Source organism: Dryobates pubescens, chromosome 11 (assembly GCF_014839835.1).
Source record: "Dryobates pubescens isolate bDryPub1 chromosome 11, bDryPub1.pri, whole genome shotgun sequence".
Classification (NCBI taxonomy): domain Eukaryota; kingdom Metazoa; phylum Chordata; class Aves; order Piciformes; family Picidae; genus Dryobates; species Dryobates pubescens.
The window spans coordinates 19238879-19263113 of NC_071622.1; the positions used below are offsets into that span (position 1 = coordinate 19238879).

The 24235-nt window shown below is 40.8% G+C and overlaps 1 protein-coding gene across 1 annotated transcript; it reads left to right on the forward strand.

The window, feature by feature from the left end:
- The first annotated feature begins 1880 nt into the window (after positions 1-1880).
- On the forward strand, positions 1881-23114 carry MCOLN2 (mucolipin TRP cation channel 2). Its single transcript, XM_054165172.1, has 14 exons — positions 1881-1959; positions 4963-5122; positions 8695-8868; positions 11751-11895; positions 13003-13090; positions 13234-13330; positions 13752-13851; positions 14424-14539; positions 15915-16064; positions 17375-17476; positions 17588-17710; positions 20196-20402; positions 21611-21726; positions 23031-23114. The coding sequence occupies exons 1-14, from the start codon at positions 1910-1912 to the stop codon at positions 23065-23067; spliced, it is 1665 nt and encodes a 554-aa protein (XP_054021147.1). The 5' UTR covers positions 1881-1909; the 3' UTR covers positions 23068-23114.
- The last annotated feature ends 1121 nt before the right edge of the window (positions 23115-24235 follow it).

The following is a 24235-nucleotide window of genomic DNA, read 5'->3' on the forward strand; positions in this document are numbered from 1 at the left end:
GAGGGCTATCAAAAAGTAGAATGATGTGTAGAAAGATAGGATGGGGTGTGAGGAAAAGAAGGATAACTGCTTATAATGTTAGCAGAGCAGCAGTTGTGTACTTCTGGTCATGGGTGCAGGGCAGAACAGTACCCTGAAAAGTTACTTGCTTACAGCTGCTCAAAATGTCCAGTTCTGACTAGAAGAATAAATGCTGTTTGAATTGAATATCTGGCATTTATCTATATTTTGCTTTTAAAGAAAAACAGGTGCTCAAACATGTATTTTTCACCTTGGTAGTGTTTACTGGCAATCTTAAGTGCTTACTGTCTTCTGACCTGCTTGGTCCCTGGTGTTCAGGATCTTTATCTGCCTGAGTATTTTGCTCACCTGAGAAAGAAGCCAGATAATGCTGTGTTTTCTAGCCTACTGGCTGCATTTGAGATGAAGTGCAGCTCTGCCAGGAGATCTGTGGCTGCTGCTGTTGCATGTGTGGTGGGACTTTTTAATCCTATCTGTGTCAATATATGATGTGTTGGTTATTACCTTGCCTAGCCAAGAAGTGTGACAATGATCCTATTCTAAAAAACAATCTTGTGACTTCAACAGCATCAGTGATCTCAGCATTAGCAACACCAGTAACACACATAAAGCTGCATCCCAGAGACATGGCTATCTTTATGCTGATACAATCAAGCACAGAATTGTAAAATGCAGCTGGGGAGAGCAAAGAAGCAGATAAATCAACAGATAAACTAGTTATACTTTAAAATTTCATCCTTTCAGTGCTGTCCAAGAAAGTTGTGGAGGAGTAAGGGAATTCTTTTGCTATGATTCTCACTCGGCTGTGGAAAGAGTGGCCTGAAAAATACTGCTGGTATTTCCTCATGAACATTAAGTTGAAAGGTGCTAAATTTGTGCAACAACTTCTATCAAAGTTTATTTAAATGCCAATGTTTTGCATATGCCAGAGTAGTGAGAACTTCTTTTCAGCAGCGTTCTTTTCCAATCTCTTAAAGAAATTAAGTTGAAAGGGGTAGGAGCCATGCTTGCTTCAAAATAGCAGTTTCTGCATTGTGTACAACTGTTAAGAGTGTATGTAAAAAGAGGAAGAAATCTCTGGCAGATGAGGGGAAAGCTGCTTTGAAAATGAAACCTATGATTGCATCGGGTGGTCGGGTGGGGAGGGCATCTTCCTGCTTGAGGCAGTAGCTAATACCAGGTGCTTTAGAGGAAGCCTTAAGAAAACTTTGATGCCTGAATTGACACAATACTCTCTCAGCTGATTTTGAGTAACCACATAGTTGTTTGGTGTTTTGTTCCTTCTCCCTTAAACAATGTGACTGTAACCAAACACAGCATCATCTGAGAGCATTATGCAAGGCGCCTAAACTGCCCATCCCCACTGTATGGGCAGTTAGCCCACAGCTGCTGCAATGAAGACCCTTATAATTCAGTGTTCTGTTGCAAACGCCCTGGTTTGGAGTAAGCGCATTAAACCACATCCTCACAGGAGCCAAGTACCTTCTCAGTCGCAAAACGAGCAGCTGCGTAGTGGCTAAACTAACCTGACAGTCTTCCCTGCTTGTTGTCTCCTTGCCTATAGTAGCAAGTACCCCCTCTACTTCACATCGCAGGAGCCTGAGCTCCGGTGGCTTTGCTGTGAAGAGGCAGCGGCAGGTTCATCTGCCGCGGGCCCGGCCGTACGGGCGCAGGACACGTGAGCAGCGGGCCGCCCGCCTCCGCCCGGGACATATAAAGACGGCGCGGGGGGGCAGGATAGAATGGGATGCGGGGCTCTCTGGCGGGACGGGGCTGCGTGGCCCGGCCCAGGCCACTAGGGTCGCGGCGCCGGTTTCCACCGTCAGTACTGGGGGTTGCGCGAGCCCCGCACCGCCTTGCCCGGGCAGCGGCGGAGCCCCGCAGCCCCATGGAGATCTCCCTCAAGTACCTGCCCGGCGGACGGGCCGCAGCTAGCGGGTGAGCGGGACGGGACGGGACGGGACGGGGCTGGGCGCGGCGCTATCCCCTCGGGTCATGCCGCCCAGCGCGGCAGGGGAGGCAGCAGGGCAAGGGAGATGAGGATGCATCTTCACCAACGGCTACAGGAAAGGGCGAAGCGACCCGGGGCGCGGGCCGGGCCCCACGCCCCCGCTGGAGTCACTGGGGGCGTGTGGGACGGCGATAACGGGCGTGGCCCGCCGGGGCAGCGGTGCGGGAGGGCAGGAGAGAGCGCAGCGCTCCCGCTATCGCCCTCGGCAGCGCTCGGGTGGCGAGCGGGTGAAGGGGTGTCTCCAAGCTCCTGCATTGCTTTGCTGCACAAGGTAGGTCTTGTCCACTTTGACCTCTGCTTCGTCGTGCAGCAGCCCTGTAAAAGGAGAGGGTTTCTTAGAGCTCGCTTCTTGAGAAGTGCTGGGCAGTATGTGTAGTCAATCTAGTTGATTTTTAGCCATTCTGCTTTTTCTGTCAGGTGAAGAGCTAGGTAACTGTAAATTGTAGTCATTATTGTTGAAACCACGTTCTTGAATAGAAACAGTGAGCTTTGAAGTCCCTCCCTACAAAACATCTGAGTAACGTGTTGTCCTATCAGATACAGCATTGCAACGGTGGCTGCAGTAATCGAATTAATAACAATTATTACTTGTAATGCATAACACTTAACAATGCTTAGATGTGAATGTAAACATACATAGTAGAGTTAGTCTTCAGCTGCAAAACTTGCTGGTATCAGTGCTTTACAAAACATACTATGGAAATCTCCTGAGTACCTTAATTACGCTACTGGGACTGAACAGAATGGTTCCTTTACTCTGTCTAGAGCTAGGTACTTCGTTTAGATTACTGTTAGATTGCCAGGCAAATAAATACCTGGTAGAACTAGATGGCTTGTTTTAGATGCGGTAAGTCACTGTTAATCACTCGGAGGTTTTTACGGTTTTTAATGCTTTGGTTGAAGGCACTAGTTCTGCAGATTTAATGCAGTTTATCTCTGTGTTGTTATTTCAAATCCATCCTAGAAACAAACGGATTAGAAAACAATTGCTATATTTCACCTGTTGCCAACTGAATTAAATGCTACACCAGAGAACACTCTGGGTTTGTTTGTTTTTGTTTTTTTAAATTGAAAGACAAAGCTCAACAGTGATATATATATATATAGGCTCAAATTTAATCTCGTGCTGTTAAGATGAAATGATGTTGCTTTTCTGGGCTGAATTTCCTGCTCACAATTTCTGCAACTGATTGATAATGAAGCTAAAGATATCAGTGAAAAGAATCCCTACCCAGCAGAGTTAAAGGAGGGTTGTGTAAGAGTATTGTTAGTAGTCAACATGAGATTTTTAGAGTAGCTGTGAGGGCTTGAAAGACACCTTTGTAAAAAGCATCATATTTTCCATTGTATGTATGTGAATATCAAAGGAAATAGTGTTATTGATTTAACAGCTGATTTTTTTTTTTTAAGATATGTCACTTCTGATATGCTTTTAGGGGAAGATTTTTTTGGTCTTAGAATGGTTCTTATGACATGCCTTTATGCTTTAAATCTTGATTAGATCAGATTAGACCTGTTCCATTTCCTCTTTCTTTTCCAAGTGCTCCTATGATGTATTCTCTGGGTTAAGTCTTGTTCATTGTGTACCCACACAAATGCTTCTGCTCATTCAAGAGAAGCTGGTACAGGAGCAGTGATGTCTTTAGGTGTCAGTGCAGGGTTAAGGTATGTTTGTACCTGTTTCTTTAGACAATAGTCACAACTACAATTAGCATATAATTTTTGGTCAGATGTGTTTAAATTTTTCTAGTTTTTGATATCTTAAACATTATTAAAGTGATTCCAGTATGCTTTTGTTATGAATTTAAATAGGGATGCACTCCATAGTTTCTTTTCATTAAGCCTTTCCTGTGTTTTCCTGTCTTCACACCAAAATCAGCCTATCTCCCATCATCTCCATGAATGATTGATTTAAGGCTGTGTATTAAATATAACCTTTGAGCTCCTAATGTTAAAATAGATTATTTTTTTTTTCACTTCCTGCTATGAGGAAACACCACAGTGTCAACTTCACTGTGTTTTGAAACTCTTATCTCTTTTTGTGTGATAGCTGATTCTAGTAAATCAGATGTGCTTGGGGGTCTACAGGGCTTAAAAGAAGTAAGAATGCGTCTCAGAATTTGGAATTGATGCTTTTAGTTTCAACATTGAGAGACAGTGTTATCTTTTACAAAATTCAGAACATGCTGAATCATTTTCTGGATGGTAAATGGAACTGATAATTGACTTTCAGGTTTGATTCCTCTACCTTAACACAGGGAGGGAGGGAAAAAATTACAAGTTTGGTTCTGATCTTTGTGTGAAGTATCCAAGTTCTGAAACCTGTGGTACTGAAAACAGAATTTAAAAGATTAGAAGAGTACAGTTTTCCCCGTCTCATACAGCAGAGAATAAGAAACTTAGGGTGATTTAAGACCCCCTACAACAACAGTCCTCTGTGCTTGTTTCTCTGATTTTTACATGCCCAGATATTCAAATAAATAAAGACCTGCGAGTTTAGCCCTTAAAGCTGTGTTTTCATAACAGAAGCATGCTGTGAAGCCTGCTCTGGTTGTTTAGTCTTTTAAGACACCTTATTCTGGTGGTAGAATGTAGGTTATTCAGAGAAATGTGTTAACAGTGACCTCTCTTTATTTCAAATATTTAGCTTTAAAGAGGAGATAAATGTAGACGTGCCATTGCAATTACTGATCCTCTTATTTAATGCTTCTGTTCTGAAAAACGTGTAAATATGACATTTTTGATGATCTAATGTGATTGATTTATTTATAATGATATGCTCATAGGGATATGTTTCAGGCATTTCGTTCTGAAACAAAACTGTTACAGACCTTTTATTTCAAGTGGTGATCTGAGCTGAACCTGCAATGTGAAGAAAATGTTTTCCAAAGCATTCTGTTAGTTGCTAATTAACATACCTTTTATGGCAGAAATATAATGGCTCAGTCAGATTTAGATCTAGAAGAGACGACTCTGAAGGAGGATTTGAAGTTTTACTTCATGAACCCATGTGAAAAATACAGAGCGAGACGCCAAATACCCTGGAAACTGGCTTTGCAGATTTTGAAGATACTTATGGTTACTACACAGGTAATCCTCCTGTTTTCACTCTTAGAAAGCATAGCAATGATGTGCAGGAGCAGCAGGTCTGCGATTCTGGACCTTTGCCTTTCCTGGATATTTGTTGCTGATTTGAATTTCCCACTTCGCTCCAGAAAGAGAAAATGCTGTGAAAGGTGTGTGGAGGGGGAATGATAACATAAACTAAATTGCAGAAGCCTCTTGGAGATTTTGGGGCAGTGTTTGACCAGGTATTCTACTGGTTTAAGATAGTACCTTAAAGCAAATTACTCATTGCACTAAATTCAACACTGTCTTGATGCTTGCTGTCACAGCACTGCTCTGTGTTCTGCTTCCTGTTGTGTTCATGGATTATAGTTTCACTTGGACTGTTTTTCAAAGGGATATTTATTAAATAGTAACTTGAAATGTACACATTGAGTGTGAAAATGCTGTTGTCTGTGGTGATTATAGGGATGACTGGGCCATGGCAATTGGATGTGCCCTTGCTTTCATCTTTCTTTGTCTAGATAGAGGCAAAGAAAGGGTATTTTTAAACTGCACTGATATAGGTTATTTTACAGCCTACTAAGTAGTGATGGCTGGGGGCTGAGAGAAACAAAATGGGGCACATGTAAGTAGAAATTAGTTTTCTGGACCTTTGACATGGAGGACTCTGATACCAGACGCTTTGCAGGACAATAAATATCCAACTCCTAAAAACATGCTGAGTTGCAGGATTTCAGGTTTGTGTTTGACTTGCCTGCTGGAGAGAAATGTAGGTCTGGCTTACGTGTTTCTGTGTTTTATGGACAGCTCTAGGTCATATTGCTGTTGGGAAGAAGCAGTGGGCTCTTATGGCCTTGCTAAGATCTGAGGGGGTCCAGCCTCTGCTGCTGCCATGCTGTGCCAGAGTCCAAGGGAGGTTCTGGCTGCAGGAGGCAAGACTAGCTAAAATAAGCTCTTTACACAAATGCGACTTGTAGATACAAGAGCTCCCTGAAAAGAGGAAGGGTATTAAGGTGTGTATGGGGAGGGGTGTGAGCTCATAGGAATGGGTGCACCATCTTTCTTTACTGACAGCTTAACCTGGGATGTGGATTGTTTCAGTCCCTTTGAAGGCAGGGCAGTAATCTTTGTGTGTGAGTGATGAGACAACACAGCTTCACATGTTTGAAAAGGTTCAATACTTACCTATCCTAAACTGCTGACTTGCATTCTTGGGGGAGCTACTGAACATGTAACTTTCTGTCTGCTGTCCCAGTCTCCTGCTGTCTTTTGTAAGCTGGAGTCCTCTGCTGCTTGCCTTTCAAAGCCTATGAGATTTTCTGTGTTGATTCTTATCGTCAGCCCTGGGTCTTGGTCAGATGCCAGGCAGGTAGCTGGCAAGAAAAGGAAGTAGAGCTTCTGAAGGAGGATGTGTTACTGCTCATCAAAAAGACTTCAAATGTGAGCTAAAAGTAAACAGACAGGTTCAACAAGCATCTCTGTATTTTAGAATGAGTGCAAGACCCTTGAAGGACAAAATCAAGATAATTTAAGCTGCCTTCTAGCTGCTTCTGCCTGATACTAGCCTTGTGTTTTCTTTGGGGTGGTGCAGCAGATGGGGTATCAGTGCCTAACTGAAAAGCTGAAGAGGCTTCTGTCCCAGCTTGGGGAGTAAGTTTTACTCCAACACTGTGCTGAAATCCCCAAGGGAGTTCCCCAAGGAAACCCAGCTGAGTAAGATTTATTTCTCTGTATTGTAGCTGGAAGATCCCTGACTTTTTTTTTTTTTTTTAATTATTTTTTTTTTATAGATGACTAACTGGAGTGCTACAGATTGTTTGTACCATTTGGTTAGCAGTATTTTTTTTTTCCTTTGCAGTCAACTAAAGATATAAATAGTTGATTCAAAACTTGGCTGAAAGAATGGAGGTTTAAATCTTAATTGGAAGACTGTACATACCTAGTAGATCTGACATCCCTTTTTCTTTGTCTTGGTTATGGCTTTGATGTACAACTAAACAACTCTGCACTAAATAGTTCAACAGCATGTATTCTTTTAGCCTGGCCCAGATCTAAGCAATTACTTTCTAGGATGAAAGATGAAATACTCTCGGGGGTGGGGGGGGAGAGGTATGGAAATAGGTGTGCTTTCCAGTTTCCATTGTTTTGAATGAAGGAATGTTGGTGTTAGTGAAGCCTACCTGGTTGCTTTGGGGGATTTCTGAGTTCACGGTTCTCTTGTTGCAGTTTCTCACTCTGGCTTCTTCCCTGCTTCTGCCACTTATTTGTGGGGTTTGGAAACTCCATGTAATAACGACAGCTTCATATTTGCCATTAGTAAGCAGTTCAAACCCAGGATGACAGGTTAGGTATTTAGGGCTTGGGATGTGCTGCTGTTACTATGCCATGAAGAAACTCCTGTTGCTTGATTGTATTTATTTTTTTTTCAGCTTCTGTCTAGGCTTGACTTACATGTTTTCCTGGGTGGTGGTGGGAATGGGAGCATCCATATCATACAATACAAATCCTAGCCAATGACTGCTGTCTGCTGCTGCTTCTTATTATAGCCTCCTTAACCATCATCTGGGTTAGGGAGGTGATGCTTCTTGTTGCTGTGGGGTCCCACATAGGTTTATTCTAATCCTGTCACGTGTTACAGGTAGGAAGAAGGTTCAGGAATTTGTCCCATAGCAAAACAAGGCATTTCTGGGAGAGCAGGCTGTGCTGTTAGGCTAGGTCTTCTGCTGTTTGCATTCTCAACGAAAGTTTTGGCAAATTCCAGTTACAGTTGTTTGTCCAGGATGTGGGAAAAGTGGCAGCTGTCTAGCTGTGTGTGACCGTTTGAGGCTGTGCCTTTAAGAAAGGGACAGTGTTGGAACACTCTGGCTGAATGGTTTGGTATCAAAATGAAAACATTGATATTCTAAACAAATTTCATTGGTAGATTGGTAGAATGCAACTTTAAGTTTTAGTGCAGTGGGAATTTTTCTCAGTTCCAGCCTGTTCTGCCTTTCCAGCCTGTCTGCTTCTGAGCAAAACTAGCCAGAATGACCTTGAGATAAACAAAACTAATCCCTGCATGTGCTTTTTGAAGCCTAATAAGAACTCTCTTCCTTAATAACTGCCTTTCTTTCTCTCTCTAACCCCTTTTTGGGAAAAAAAGGGAGGGAGGGGGTACAGGTGGGGGAACCCTCCTCTCTGTCCGGAGGAGAAAATTTTGTTGTGTTATTTTCCTTTGCTGTATATTTCTCTATATATTGCAAATACTGTATATATTGTGTTATATATCACCTGCATTCCAGATATGCTTGTAAATATAGCTTTGCTTCTCCGACTGAGTTAGCTGTGGTTTCTTTCTCTGTGGGGGAGGGAGAGCTAGGCCCTCTCTCAATCTACCACACCATGTGTTTAGTTGCTGCACTCTAAGTTTTGTAATCAGAAAGAGACTTCGATTTCCTTTCTCTTACCCTTGACTTTTATTTGCTTCTGTTGTACCAGAGTGACAGCAGCAGGTACCTTTCTGGTTTGTATTTTTTATAATTCAAAGTGTTTTCCAAAAGGTTACTGCTTTGCCAGCATTCAAAATTAAAACTTGTTTTTTCTTTTCTTGTCAGCTTATTTTTTTTGGTTTGAGTAACCAGCTGGTGGTCTCATTCAAAGAGGAAAACACTGTTGCTTTTAAACACCTATTCCTGAAAGGCTATTCTGGAGTTGATGAAGATGACTACAGCTGCAGTATATATACACAGCAGGATGCTTATGATAGCATTTTTTATGTTATTAATCAGGTAAGCATGTGTGTTTATAATGAACAGTGTTGAAGTCCTAACTGTAAACTTCTGCCAAGGTTCTGGTTTTTGGTCTCCATTCTTGGATTTCATTTTGGGTATTTCAGCATAGGTGGGGTGTCCTGAAGTTTGTGTGTACTTGTCTATGTTTTTGTGCTTTGGAGATGAATCCAAGACAATTTTACTTGGGTAGTGAATAGTACAGAAATCCAGAAAGTTTGAAAATCAGTTATCTTGCTTGAACTGGAACCCTTGCTTCGATCCTGCTATGGGTCTGAACACAACTATGCATGGTATAAAACAAAACCCAAAACAAACAAAAAAAACAATTATGCTCACAGCTGTACTAAATTGCAGCTTTGTAGTGAGCACCATGAGCCTCAAAATGCAGAATACAGTACTTCTTGCCCTGGTTAGGAATGGTGTTTTAAAGAAAAGCCCCTTTACAACTGTGGAAGGAAAGTAAATGAATCTAGGATGAAAATTCACTACATGTATTTGTATTTAATACATTCAGGAGTCACAAGATAGTGTGTGTGTGTGTGTGTAGAAAATGAAACATTTCTTGTGTTTGGGAATGACAGTAAGCCCAGAAACTATTTGCACTGGATGAATAGAAAGTGGTTTTAAACCATCTTTCATTTACTCCAATTCTGGGACATCAGCTCTGGTGCTTGGTTTAAAGCAGTTTGACTGGCATCAGTTATGCCCAGCAGGCATCTGGGAGTTGGCTGTACCTTACTTCCTTCTTAAACATGTGCTCACAAGGGGACTTTCTGCTTCTCTTCCATCCCTTTTGAAATGCAGCAGAGCCATCAAGAGATGTGCTGTTTCTGTCATGCTGGGCTAGGCCAGGACTCTCACTCCTGGTATGTTAAATGAGTGTTGAGGTAGTTTTCTCAGTTTTCCTTTCAGCTCTCAATACTGCCACTATTTCTGCTATAAACTGTGTGGTTGTGGGTTTTTTTCTTTCCTTGCTTGCTTTGTCTCGCTTTCCTTCTTTTGTAGGCACTAAGGCCGAGGTGAAGTCCAGATAGAAGACATTTGAGAAATAATAGCTTTAAATCCTCAAGAACGAGTCAATATGTGATACAGACATCAGAAAAAGGTCTCTTCATAAAATGTCTAGGTTGTATAGTAATAGTGCACAGCAATGCTGGTGTTTATGTTATGTTCCATTAGGATGTTTTTATATCGAAACAAAAAAAATATTGAAAACCTCCCAAAAGTTCCCCAAGCATCCTTTTCCATTTCAAAGCTTTTCCTTGCTCTTCTGGGTCTGCTTTGGAGGTTTCTATCACAAAGCAGCTATGTGGAGTTATTTATCTTGCATCTTGCTCTTCAGCAGTGTTTGTGGGATCAGGATGTTCTGTTGGCTGTTCTGTCTGAGGCTACTTAGAAATGCATAAATGGGAAATTTGCTTTTACTGTTTCATAGTGTTGCTTGAAAGTGGCATGTGAGTAAGCCAGAGCCACCTGTTAACGCTTTTGGGAGGGCAGTGCCTGAAAGCACACAGGGACAGCAATGGCTGTTAGGTGCAGTGATCTGGAGATGTCCCCAGAGGGAACTCGGTGTAGTTGTATTTAACTACTGTTTCCACTCACTTGACCTGCCTTAGTCAGACTGGGCTTCCTTAGTTTACTCTGAGTTAAGATAACATTCTGACAGGGTACAAAGGCTGTACTTTTCTCTCAGGCTGCCTAAACTTGTTGCCAGCTCAGCCATGAGGGCTTGCAGCAGGACTCACAAGCAGAGCTTTAAGAGAGAATTGTGGTAGCTCTCTTGCAGTTTTCTTTAGACGTGGATCATGTGGTTATTAATGCTTGCTGGGATTTTGTACCCTACAGTGGCCTAGTGACCAAAATGCCCACAGGAAGGAAGAAGTAGGATGACCCTTAATGATTCATAACAAAATCTGTATTTAAGGAGAAAAGGCTAGTCTGCATCAAAGCCAGCTGAACAGGGATTTTTAAGGTATGGGAAGCCTCAACAGACTTTCCATGTTTATTTACTTTGGACCCCCTGGGAAACTAAATACTTCAGAGTAGACTAGTACTGATTGCTGCCCTGAGCTCTTTTGCTGGGTGAGGTAATGATAAAAACTAATGAATTACTAGATGTTTATACCTTCTTCCTCAATGACATATGGAAGGCGAGTCAGGAAAGAACTGGCCTTGATTGGAGTTCTTTGGTAATACTCAGGGGTGATCCATGCATGGACAATGCTTCTCTTGGCACAGCTTTATTTGCTTTTACTTCTACTCTTTGTTTTCAAGTGTATTAACATATGAAGACAGTGACTTGTGCTGTATTTGAAGTGAAAGAGAAAATGCTTTCCGTTGCTTCAGTGCTTGAGTAAAGCAGGCAGTTAAATTACTTTTGGAGGCTGGCCAAGCTCTGTGTATGTTCCTTGGTTGCTGGTTAGACAGTGAATGCATGGCTTCCCTTTTCTGGATCACACAGAGTGCAGCTTTAGTTTTACTTGTGGGGTGGATTTGGTAAGAACTGTGACTTGGATTGTATGTAAAGCAATCAAGTTTCAAGTGGTGAGAAAGCTCTCACTTTCATGAGATAAATACATAAAATATCCCCGGTGTGCATGTGGGTAGTAGCAATACTGCATTGAAATCACTGCCAGGCACCTAATTAAAAGCTGTTTGCTGTCTTGCTGTCTGGCAGGTGGGTAATCATTTGCAGTCAGCCCAGTAAGTACAGAACTTCCAACAGGATTGTGTGTGTGTGTGTGTGTGATTGGTTGGGGTTTTTGTGTGTGAAAAGGTATATTGATACACAACTTTGAAAGTTATTATCCAATGCAATTAAAAAATATATACAATTACTGTCTCTAACTTTTTTTTTCTCTGTTCTGTTTTTGAACTAGTACAGACAGTTAAAAAGCATATCCCTGGGGACCCTTGGTTATGAACATGAAGGAGCAGGTTTAAAAATCTGCAAACAGCAGTACAAGAAACGCACAATGCTTCCTTCCAACGACACGCTGAACATAGATGTTTCTACTGAAACAGGTGTGGTACTGAAAATGGGGAGTCCTAATGTTCTGATGCTAAATCAGTAAAGTTTAAAACCAACAGCTTTTTTTTGCATGGCAATCACAGGAACATTTAACATGCTCTTTGCCTCTTTCCCTCTTGGATTTTAGTCCTTCTCTAGAAACGGTAACTCTGTAGACTATAGGAAGCTCTTGTTAACTGCTGTCATAAGTGGGTTGTAGGTATGTTTGTGGGTTGGTTTTTTTGTTTGTTTGCTTTCTCCCCCTGTAGAAAGTTCAAATGCAATATTCTGGATGCTGATGAGTCTACTTTCAGTTGGAAGTTTTCTTTTATTACCTCTCAGCTGAGTCCTTGCTGTTGCCCCCTCAAGATTCACTACATCAATGTCATGGTTTAATCCAAGCTGGCAAGTAAGCCCCACACAGCTGCTCACTCACTCTTTCCCAGTGGGATGAGGAAGAGAATAAAATGGGTAGAAGTGAGAAAACTCAGTTTGAGATGAAGATGATTTAACTATTAAAGCAAAAGCTGTGCACACAGACAAAGCAAAACAAGGAATTCATTCAGTGTTTCCCATTGGCAGGCAGGTGTTCAGCCATCTGCAGAACCCCATCACGTGGAATGATTACCTGGGAAGGAATTTTCACTCTGAATGTACCCCCTTTCCTCCTTCCCTCAATTTTGCATGTTGAGCTTTGTCATATGGTGTAGAATATCCCTTTGGTCAGTTGGGGTCAACTGTTCCCGCTTTGTCCTCTCCTAACTTCCTGTACATCTCCAGCCTATTCTCTGGTGGCGTGGGATGAGAAGTGGAAAAGGCCTTGACTCTCTGTAGGTTCTGCTCAGCAGTACTGAAAACACCCCTGAGTTACCAGCACTGATTCCAGCACAAATCCACAATGTAGCCCTATATCAACTACTATGAAGAAAATTAACTCTATCTCAACCAAAACCAGCATAGTGAACCTGCTTCTGATCCTACTAGCTGGAGCTCTTGGTGGATAGTTCTGCTCAAAATTAACATTTTGCCTGATTAGGAGTTGCCATTTAAGCAGATTATCTCAGTTTTATGTTGCTTTCTATGTGAAGTTAAGATTACAGCTTTTCCTTTTCTCTTCCCAGAATGTATCTTTTTTAAGCCACAGGAGTTAGCTGGTAAGAAGGCTGAACTGAAGCTGAACTCCTCTTTTTTCAGTCTTGAATTTTACAGGTAAAGCAGTGATGAGATTCTTTTCTTTTTAACTTTCCTATGAATGTGGTAGATTCTGAGTTGTGCAGTTTCCTTGCTTTGTGCCTATGTGTATTTTTGTATGTCTTTATATATATATATTTATACACTTTCTAAAAATTCAGGCTTATACAGGTTGAAATCTCCTTCAAGCTGAAAGGCATTGCCCTGCAGACAATCCATGCCCGTGAATTGCCTGACTGCTATGCATTTCAAAATACTGTGAGTATGGAGTATGGGACTTCCAACATTGTATACATAGCAAGAGCTTAAGATAGGGGATTGTAATCATCCTTACATTTAGAGTGCAAGTGAAAGGCAGTTGAGCACATCCTGACCTTACTTCTCCTTCTTGAAGGTTGCTGAAATGCTATTGCAATGGGACAATATCTTGTGCCTTATGCCAGCTGCTAACTTCATAACTGAGAAGGAGATAAATAATTTCTTCCAGAGGTTAAACTTAAAGTTGGCTGATTGGAATGCTGCTTTCTACACTGTACATGATGTTCTCAAGTTACATCTATACCAACACTTACAGTGACAGCTTCATTAAGGCTTACCTGCCCAACAAATACTGCATATTAGGTCAAAGCACTTTGTAAGTTTCTTTGGTTTTGTTTCTGATATGCTCTTGTGTTTGCAGATAACTTTCAATAATAGAGCCCACAGTGGAAAAATCAAAATCTATTTTGATAGTGACACTGATATTCAAGAGTGTAAAGATTGGCACATATTTGGCTCAGGTAAGTACAGTACATGTGTGTTTGCATGACAATAGTGTTAGGCATCTCGTCCCATCATTTTCCCTGCTCTATAACAGTCTGTCTAGGAGTTGATTGATACGAGTAAGCCAAAGAAAATGCCTGATTTGGGGACACATGGTGGCTTATAAACCTGTGGATGAAAAGAACACAGTACAGAAAGTCGAAGTTTCTGATTTGCATTCTAAGTGGTCATGGAATGAGGGGAAAAAAGGTGAACTTTTTTCTTTGGTTTTAGTTTAATAATGTTGCTATGGGCCAATGTCTGCTTCTCTTTTACCCTGTGTAGTTAGAACACCATTGGAGTACAGATGGACAGATGAATTTAGTGCAAGAAGGGAGTGCTTAGTTTATAATACTAATTTTTGGTTTTATTTTGGAGAACTTCAGTGTGCTTTTTTTCTCTTGTAACCCAAACTGGAGATGCAGAAAGAATGCTTCTTGTAACCTATCTACTTGTGGGGTGAGAATGTTTAATTGCAAAATGTGTGACATTTTGTAACAATGTGTGCTCATATGTGAAAATACTAATTCCACTTCCTTTGATTCTGCAGTTCTCCAGAAAAACACTCAGTATATTCTAGTCTTTGATGGATTTGTTATTCTAAGTTGCTTTGCTTCTCTCATCCTCTGTACAAGATCTATCGTGCTTGCCCTGAGACTGCAAAAAGTAAGTGTGATGCTCATAATCTCAATTCTTCTCTGCCTTTGCTTTGTTTTGCTGCTGGTCATGTCAAGTGGTATGGTTTGAAATATTGTGTAATATTTCTGTTGCAGGATGTTGCCCTCTTACTGTGTCTCTAGAACAGATGCCTAGATGTCTGTGATGAGCAGTTGCTAGCTGAATGAGTTTTTCCTTCTGTTTGTGTAGTGCTGCAATACAGAGGGTCTTGTATCTCTCAAGGACAAAAGAAGGTGATTTGTTTGTGTGGGTTTTTTTGCACAAAGCTTCTGAGTCTTTGTGCTGCTAACAGCTGCTAATACATCCCGCACTTTCAGAACGTTAATTTGTCCTTCTTTGGCTGCAGACTAGAATTTCCATAGAGGTTTTGTCATAAAGGAATGCTTTAGTGAGCATCCCTCAAGGCCAGCTCTAACTGGAGAAAGTTCCACTTTCTCTAGTTAGTCTGCATGCTATGCTGAGGTTTTGGGGCTTTGTGTGACTGGAACCACTGTTTTTCAGTTCTTTCTGTCTCCTTCCACAGCCTTTGACCATCTGCTGTCGCCTTTCCTGATCACTCTCCTTTACAGACTGGGACTAGCCCTGTCAGACTTAATTTCAAACTGCTTTTACAGCTTCATGTAAGCAGATTCAGCTCTCCTAGTCCAAGTACCGATGCAGAAACACAGTCTGGGCCCTGAGATGTGCCAGTTTTATAACCATTGATACAAACTTTGCAGGCATGTGTCTTACGGGAGTTGGAAAAAGAGGTCAGGACAAGTAGGATATGAAAGTGCAGACACTTGTTTATTTTATTCAGTATACCCTTTTTGTAGCTTGTGAAGAGGATGCTGTTCAGCCAAGGCAGTGTCAAACTGCTGTCAGAAATAGGGATGTAAGCATTTATTTATGAGCAAAAAGAGCAAACAAAAGAATACAGGCAGTGCTGGGTGTGAGAAATGGTATTGTTGGCTCTACTGGAAATGAGAGCTCTTGACTTATAGTTATTGATTGCTTGTTGTTTTTAAAATTGTTTTTCCACTTACTCAGTAGGTGGCCTTGGTCTGTTGAAGGTTGGTAGAAACCTGTGAAAGGGACTAAAAAGGGAGTAACAAGATATGGTTATACTAGTGGGGATTTGTTACAAAGTTAACTATTCTGTGGGAAGGTGTTTTTCACTGGCCTAAACCAATCTTACAGTTCTTTTTTTCTTGTATTTATTGATGTTGCTATTGAAAATGAGTTTTTAAACTAGTATTCCAGCAAATGCTATAGGAAAAGGGAGTATGTGAAACTTGAGCATTGCTGTCCTACTGGAGTGTCTGTACCTATTTTTTTCATCATAAAGTGACCTGTAATTAAACATCTGAATGCTTATCCATAGAGATTTGTGAACTTCTTCAGAGAGAAATATAAGCGTCATGTCTGTGATGCCGATCGCCTGGAGTTCATAAATGGATGGTACATCCTGGTAATTATCAGTGATGTCATGACAATCATTGGTTCAGTCCTAAAAATGGAAATAAAAGCCAAGGTAAGAGTTTAATGTTTCAGATAAAATATTAATCTTGTTACAACTGCATGTGTTTGGACTTGGGGACAAATGAAAATGAGCTGTTCTAGTCACTTACCTTGTTCACTTTTGCTAGTTCTTATTTTTTAATTTCTTAGTGCTAGTCTGACTGATATCTGGGGAAGAGCAACTGAAACCAGTTTAAACATCTTATTTCCTCAGTGCTAAGCTCTTATATAGGACCTTATATAGACAGTTCCTGAAAACAAAACAAAAACACACCCCACCCCCCACCCCCCAACAACTAAAAAAAAAGCCACCACCAACTTGAGTTCTGTTGGTCTTGTAAGAAGCAGTGGTGTATATTGTACAGGAAAACCAACAGTCACCCCCTTGGATAAAATGGGGTTATGATGGCTTGTATGACTGGAAACGTGGCTGTTATAGCAGCTTTCCTAACTACAGGCACAGACAACATCACCTGCTAGTCCTTGATCTCCTAGTCTGGGCTTGCTGAAATCTGTGTTTTGTCCAACTGGCAGCAACTCAGGGTGGTTTTTATCATTTGTTGATTGTGAGGTGTTTGTTTGTTTGGGTTGGGCTTTTTCTTCAATAGATCTCTATGTCAACAGTGTTTGTTCTGGGAAAAACAGGGTGGGCAGTGTGCTGCCCCTGCTTCATGTGTACTAAGGCTCAAAGGGCAAATGCCCAGAATGACCTTCAGAGGAGGCACTTGAGAACCTCCAGATATATGGCAAAATGGAGGGTTGAGGGAATGAAATCTTGAGCTAGATGGGTATCTCACACAACCAATTCTAGCCTTCTAATTTAAAAGCAAGTAGAACTTGTTTATAAACTTCACTGTTATTAAAAATGACATACAGGCTCCAAACAGTTGACAACCTCTTCAGAGATGTAAATGTGTATAGTGTGAAAAGGGCTGTAGTCTTGAGGCTCATATTTCATTTCAATGATGACTCATTTTTTTACTGAATAGCAAATGAGAGCTTGTTTGCCTAACAACAGCATATATTAACTGATTTAAAAATGAAAATTTGGAGGTACTACATATTATAACTGTGTCATGACCAAGGTGTAGAGGCTTTAATTCTTCATGCAAAGTACAAGAATATCAGTGCAGATGTACTTTCATTTGGAGCATTTGGGTAATCTTGCGAAATTTAATGATGGTTCACTTTTGGTCTAACTTGTGTTGTAGCAGCATCCCTTCAGTATTGGACTGCCCGCCTTTCTTTGAAACTTGAATAGCCATCAAGCTAACACGCTTGCTGCTTTGTAACTTGACCACCTGTTCTGTTTGGATCCCTCAGAACCTCACAAGTTATGATGTCTGCAGCATCTTACTTGGAACATCAACCTTGTTTGTCTGGGTTGGAGTCATCAGATACCTGGGATATTTTCAAACCTATAATGTAAGACAGGAATCAAATATTCAACAACTAAAGCATATATTTGTCACTTTTACTCGGGTCTCTCTAACTTGTGGCTTTTTCCCTTTCTCTTTTTTCCACCCTGACTTGCAGGTGCTAATTTTAACTATGCAAGCATCATTGCCCAAAGTGCTAAGGTTCTGTTGTTGTGCTGGGATGATTTATCTTGGCTATACTTTCTGTGGTTGGATTGTCCTCGGACCTTATCATGAAAAGGTATGTACTTTCCTGCTCTAACGATCTGTGAATAGCTCCTAGTTAAACAGGTCTTGAATTTGTGGGTTTGTTTAAAAGCTGTATCATGAAGAACACAGGAATATTTTTTTCCTTTCATGTACGTGTTCTCCTGCTGCCTACTCTGGTTAACAAAATAACCATGGCCTTGTTTTCACTGTGCACTTGAACTCAAACACAAGGCTGTATTTGTGATGAGTGGATGGTTTGTCCGTGCAGGGTCTGGCTGGGGACTGGAGGTTAATTGGTTTGTCTCTTTCGCCCTCTTCTGGCAATCCCGGCTCGGTTGGGTTGAAGACGCACTGGTGCACTGTAACCATTCCTGAGAATCTTCTTCACTCTTTTTTTCCCAAATCTTTCCTATACATTGGTAACTTCAACTCTTAAGTCTTGACTCGGATGGATGAATGCTTCTCTTGTTGATGTGCTTTTGGGTTTTTTTAAGGTTGGTATCAAAGTGTATGCTGTCTTGTCTGAAACCTGGGTACCTCAGTAAGGCTTTGTGTATTCCAAAATGGTAACAACAAAACAACCAAAAAACCAACAAACATAATGCAGCTTGTTTATTTGCTTGGGTTTTTCTCTTGGCTTTATGTGATAGCTTAAAAAAGGCAGATTCCTGTTGTGATAAATTCTAGCTGTCCATTGATCAGTAGCAAATGTATGACTTCTTATTCTTGATTTCTGGTTAGGCACAGTATACTTTGTAACAAGAGATGCTGCTTGGCTTCTTGCACTTGGCAGAGCTCAGGTTCCTGTAACATAATGTAATTCTGTCCTTTGAGAAATTTAGGCATTCTTTCTGCCTGTGTTCTGAGTTGATGACAAAACATTTCTCTCTGGGATCCTCAGCCATATTGGAGGCCCAGCTGTTCATAACAGGCATAGCATAAATACTGTTGTAGCTTCCCTGCAGTAAGAACATGAATTATCTGGGCAAAAGGAAGTGTACTCAATATGTTTGTCTGTGAAAAAATCTTACCTCTTGCTAACCATCACAGCTCCATGTCAAGGAAAACAGCCACGGCTGTGTGTGGGTTCCTGTTTGCGATAGTTCTCCACTGGACGGCACTGTGGCTCTGTGCAGAGCAGTGAGCCCAGGGCTGGTTTCTCAGGGCTGTCTGGCTGCACAAGCTCACCCTGGTTAAGAAATGGGAATAACCATCCCTGCTGTACAGGAGAAAGGTCCCTGTGCTCAAAATTTCTGAAGGCCTTAGTTTAAAAACTTAGAAGTGCATACAGGTGGTGTTCTACTACAGCCAGAGATGCCAAGTGAGAATTTTGTATTATGTCCATCAAGGTAGGGAATCCTTAAGAGGTTTCTCTCTGTATTCTTGCATCAAAACTTGTAGGTTACTCAAGAATTACCCATGCCAAACACCCCTTCATCCTGGAAAAATGTGCTGCTGGGTCTTATAATGGCTTTAAATTATTTAATTAAAGAATTCCCCCACAAGCCATAGGTAAGAGCAGACCTGTTCCTGTGCAATAGTGTGTTTTCCTTACAAGCATGTGCCTCTTGACTTCTTATTTTCAATATAGGACTGCAATTCAAGTGGGTATAGTCATGTTACTTCATTGATAATACCTACATTAAAACATTGTGCAATAATTCGTATTGTCCAAAAAAGTATGATTAACAAACCCAGCTATTTGGATAGACAGTTGATGGTGAGAAGTGTGTTTACCTGGTTGATGAATAGAATTTAGCCTTGGAACGTCTACCAGCTTGGGAAAAATGGAGTTAGGAATTTGAGAGTATGTCCTTGAAATGAAACCATGGTTTTGCCCAGGGTGTGTTTAGCGGCATCCATAGCACAGCTACAGCTTTTTATTTAAAGCTCAGGATTTTCTGAATGACAGATAGATGATGTTATCATAAGACAAATCTACTTTAGACCATTCAAGCTCTGAAGGCTATCTCCTATCTCTAACTTCTTAGTACAATATTGATTAATTATTCCCACTCCAGTAACACCAGAGGGCTAGATATTCCGAGGATGTGGATTCTATTCCCAGCATACTGCCACTGAGTTACTCTATGTATTTCCATAGACTTTTTGGTGAAATTGCTTTATCTAAGGGCTTTGATCTTTTTATTTTATTTATTTTCCCATATAACTTGAAGCTTAGTAATTTAAGCTTTCTGTAGTGGCTGGCCACTAGTTCCTGGCTGTTTTTACCTGTTGAACATCACAAACTGATTTCTTGATGATAAATCTTATTTCTACTGTAAATGCATGATGCTTAGCCAAGACTGTATTTCTGATTGTTTTATTACTGATACATGGTTTGTTCTGTCTGTACAGAGAAGTGTGGTAGCATTTGTTTGACTGGGTTGGCCTTTTTTACTCTGCTATGAGGAAAATGCTTTAAAAATTACTTTTGTTTTTATAATACTGTTTACCTTTCCTCTGGATGAATCATCTTCATATTTTATTAACAATTTGTACTTGTTGTTTTCTAGTTTGAAGATCTGAACACAGTGGCTGAGTGTTTGTTTTCTTTGGTCAATGGTGATGATATGTTTGCAACGTTTGCTCAGATCCAGCAGAAGAGCATGCTGGTGTGGCTGTTCAGTCGGCTCTATCTGTACTCCTTCATTAGTCTGTTTATATACATGATCCTCAGCCTCTTTATTGCACTCATCACTGATGCCTATGACACCATAAAGGTAAAACATTTTTTTTCCCCTTTGTACTTCTAATCAGTGTTATTCTTCCTTGTTAATCATTCAACACCATACTATCTAGCATTAGTTATCATGACGAGTAAGTGTATTAAAATCTTTTAGCTTAGTCTGTGGCAAGACTGGGAGGATGGCTGGGTAGTCATCCAAATGACTAAGCAATAATTGGTTTGGAAAACTATCCTTAGTGTCTGTCCCTGTTTTGTGTTTTCTGCTGCTTCACTTGGCTTTGAAAAGGTAGCAGCTAATAAAAACAAGTGGAAGGATGAGTGGAAAGAGTCAGTTTTCAAGTATAGTTACACAGAGCTGGACAAGTCTTGTTTGGAGTGAGTGTTGCTTCTTGTAGCACCAGAAGGTGAGGTCATGAAGAGTTTGTTGGCGTCTCAGAATGTTCCTTTGGCAGGAGTGTGACAACAACTAAGTTTGTAATTCAAAAGCTCATTTACGGTGTCTAAGCTACAACGTGCTTCTTGGAAATGTGGCTAAAAGAAAATGTCTTCCAAAAGACCTGCTATTTCTCCTTCAAGTGAGTGAATGGTGTCATTCCCAGTAGAAAGTGGCTGAAAGTGAAACAAAGTTTTCAGTAATTAACTCTTGTCCTTGTCTTCTAGTGCTGTCTTTTCATGCTTCCAGTAGCTGCAGTAACCAGTGGGAAGACAATGAGGATTGTGCTCTTTAGTGTTCATCTTTTTCTTGTCTTAGTGTCAGAGGCCAGCAGAATAAGGCTACTCTGATGTGAATTCCAACGTCAGACCAAGCAAGAGCTTCACTTCTAGGCTTCTCAAAATGCAACTTAACTGTCTTATGCAACTGAATTTATTTGATCTGCAGATCAGTGTTTTACTATTATTCTTTCCCCTGAGCAATTCATGTGGATCCATGGGGAGCCACTTCAGCACACCGAACTGGTTTTGCAGACCCTTTCTGTGGCATAGCAATGTTGAATACCCTCTTTAGGACCCTTCAAATCCAGCAGTGGGGTTCCAATGGGAAAAAAGAGCCCAGAGCACTCACAGTGAGAACAGTAGCTGATGTGAGCAAGGGAGAATCAGTGAGTGTCAGTATAACTTCAGATCACTTGCTTGGTCTTATGGACAGCAAACAAAATGTAAGAGAATTTATGAACATCTTGGAACTCTGGAGGAGATTTTAGAACTTCTCATGTGTTGTAAATAAAATGCATTCTCTTTCAGAAATATCAGCGAAGTGGATTTCCAGTAACAGATCTACATGAGTTTCTCAAAGACCATGGCAGTGTTGATTATAAAAAAGAACGGACTTCCATGTCATTCATCTGCTGCTCTAGGAGGTCAGTAGGCTGTTTTTAATGAGTGTTTTTCTTAGAAGCACACCAGTTAGCTTCTCACTGCAGAGTGCTATTTCACAGATGCTGAAGCATCTGGAATTCAGCCCATAGAATATTTCATCTCTTTTGTTCCTCTTGTGCTTTACTTGGTGTTAGATCTTTAGTCTGATGATGCAGGGGAAGCAATTCTGAGGTTAAATGCATGTTTTAAATGTTTTGCTTGTATGGAAACTACCATGCAGAAACTGGTGGAAGTCAGTGGGAGGACTGCAGAGGAGTCTGCCAAGAAGTCAAGACCAAACTAAGTCTCTGCTTCTTAGGGTTTTGTAAGTTTTCTGTTTCTAAAAGGCTAGGCTGTGAATGGTAGCAGAAAGCAAGAGAATGCAATTCAGCCAGAGACCCATACTTAATCCCAAAGCTATGCTGTGAGGCATGTGAGTCTGTGAGGCAAACTAGTTCAATACCATCTGTAAGAATGTTGGAAACAATTGTAAATGTTTGGTTGCCACCAAACTCAAGCATTTGGAAGTCTTAGCAGCGGTCCTTTTTAAGCAGGTGTTGGTGACAGATTAACATCTCACTTGGTGCTTGCTGGTCTGGAAATACATTCTTTCTAGGAAAGCTAGCACACCTCTGAGTTCTTTATTGAGAGTGGAGGGATCCTGTCACTGTTCCTAGGCAGTCTGGGAGAGTTCCTGCTTGTTCACAGAATGGTCAGGGGCACTGTGCAAGGAAGCCAGGCTATGGGAAAAGGAATAGAGTGCAATGTGAACACTTGTTCAGTCCCAACTGGTGTAACAACTCCTATTTTAGCAGTAGGATACTTGTTTACTTATATACTGAGGCTTTTGTGAAATGCCACTTCATATTTTTGCTATAGTCTGGCAGAGGGAAACCTTGTAGCCATAAAAGAGCATGTGAGATGATGATGGGCAGGTATCCCAGAGCTGCTGTGGACACTTGAAAGCCAACTAGTAAGAATTCCAGCCAGGTACAGCTTCAGATTTCACATCCAAGTCATTGTGCAAGATGGGAGATTTTTCTTTGTCTGCTTGAGTAGAATAAATATGCTTTACCGTAATATACTGCAGGCTATTGATGGCACAAGACTGGTAACTGGAATGCAAATCTAGAGCTCCTGTTAGTATAGCAGTTGCTGCTTTTGTCCTAGTGCAGGTGTTGAAGCTGTTTGCTGAAATGGGGTAGCACAGAACAGAAGGATCAAAACTCAGCTTAGTATTATATGAGTAAATGCTTCCTAATTAATTTCCTTCTGAATTAAAAACTCTGAATTTTTTCTTTTGCAGACAACAGAGTGATGACAATTTGATACTTATTAACTGATGATTACATATCAAAATTCACCACTAATATGTGGAAAGCGTAGCTGCACAGAGCATAATACTTCTGCAAACTGTAATGAAGTCCACTATCAGGACCTGCCTTGTTGTGAACAGACTAATCTTACCTAATTAAGGTGGGAGAAGAAAACCAGCTAATGTGATGTCAGTTGGCTGACCAGGAGGAGATCCCAGAAGCTGCATCTGGAAGAGAGCTGTGAAGACCTGTTTTCTTGCCCCAAGTTTTGTCACATTAAAGGCAGCTGATCCTTGAGCAGTGTTCATGGGAGCTTTGTTTGCTCCTCATCTCCAGGAGGAAGGAAACTGGCCTGGAACCAAGTGTTGTTCTTAAGAAAAAAACAAACAACAAAACACACATGAAATTTTTTTAAAATAATTCCCTGGCAAAATAATGTAGGCCAGGAGAAGAAAGGAGTTTTTCACTTGAAGCGATGCATTTGTCATTAAGACTAAATTCTACTTGGCACAATTCATTTCCATGAAATAAATTTATGTAAAACTACAGAGCTACATGAAAGTGCAAATTAATTGCTGTTCTCTCTTGAATGTAATTTTAACACAAACCACGTACAACAATCTTCTTTATCAGCTTTACTAAAATCAAATGGAGTTTGTTGGTTGCTTGCTTTTGGTTTTTAGCTTTGGGTCTTTTCTGTTATATTCACAATATGAGGTGTGTGCTATGTCCAGATGAAACTCACTGCTTCAGCTATAGGTAAATGCTACTTTTGCACAGTTGGGCAGGGGTTGGGTGGAAAGGTGTGTTTTTGTGTGTGCCTTGCTTGAGTTTTTGGTTGCCTGCTGGGGTTTGGTTTTGTTCATTTGCTGTTTGTTTGTGGGTTTGGTTTTTTTTTTTGGTATGGCTGTGTTGTTGCCATAATCTGGAGGACAAATTCAGGTGAAAACTACACAAGGAAGTTGACTTGCATATTTACTTCTGTTTCAAGCACATATTATGTGGAAGAAAATATTTAACTGAGTCTGGCAGTTGTGTTTTTCATTTGATTGACTAGGAGTCTTCACATGTGACCATCCCAAAGTACTGGGGGGGTCCTTTTGACCTTGTGATTTTTTAATTTTAATTTGGTTTTTGATTTTTTTTTTCCCAGTGAAACAGAGTGCAGTAACTTTAAAGCACTGTCAGGTCACCA

Bases quoted from the DNA above. Each gene is read 5' to 3' on its own strand.
- MCOLN2 (XM_054165172.1), top strand. From the start codon at position 1,910: ATGGAGATCTCCCTCAAGTACCTGCCCGGCGGACGGGCCGCAGCTAGC. The intron at 14,540-15,914 runs GTAAGTGTGATG...GCTTATCCATAG, and splicing joins TTGCCCTGAGACTGCAAAAA to AGATTTGTGAACTTCTTCAG. The intron at 16,065-17,374 runs GTAAGAGTTTAA...TGGATCCCTCAG, and splicing joins AAATGGAAATAAAAGCCAAG to AACCTCACAAGTTATGATGT.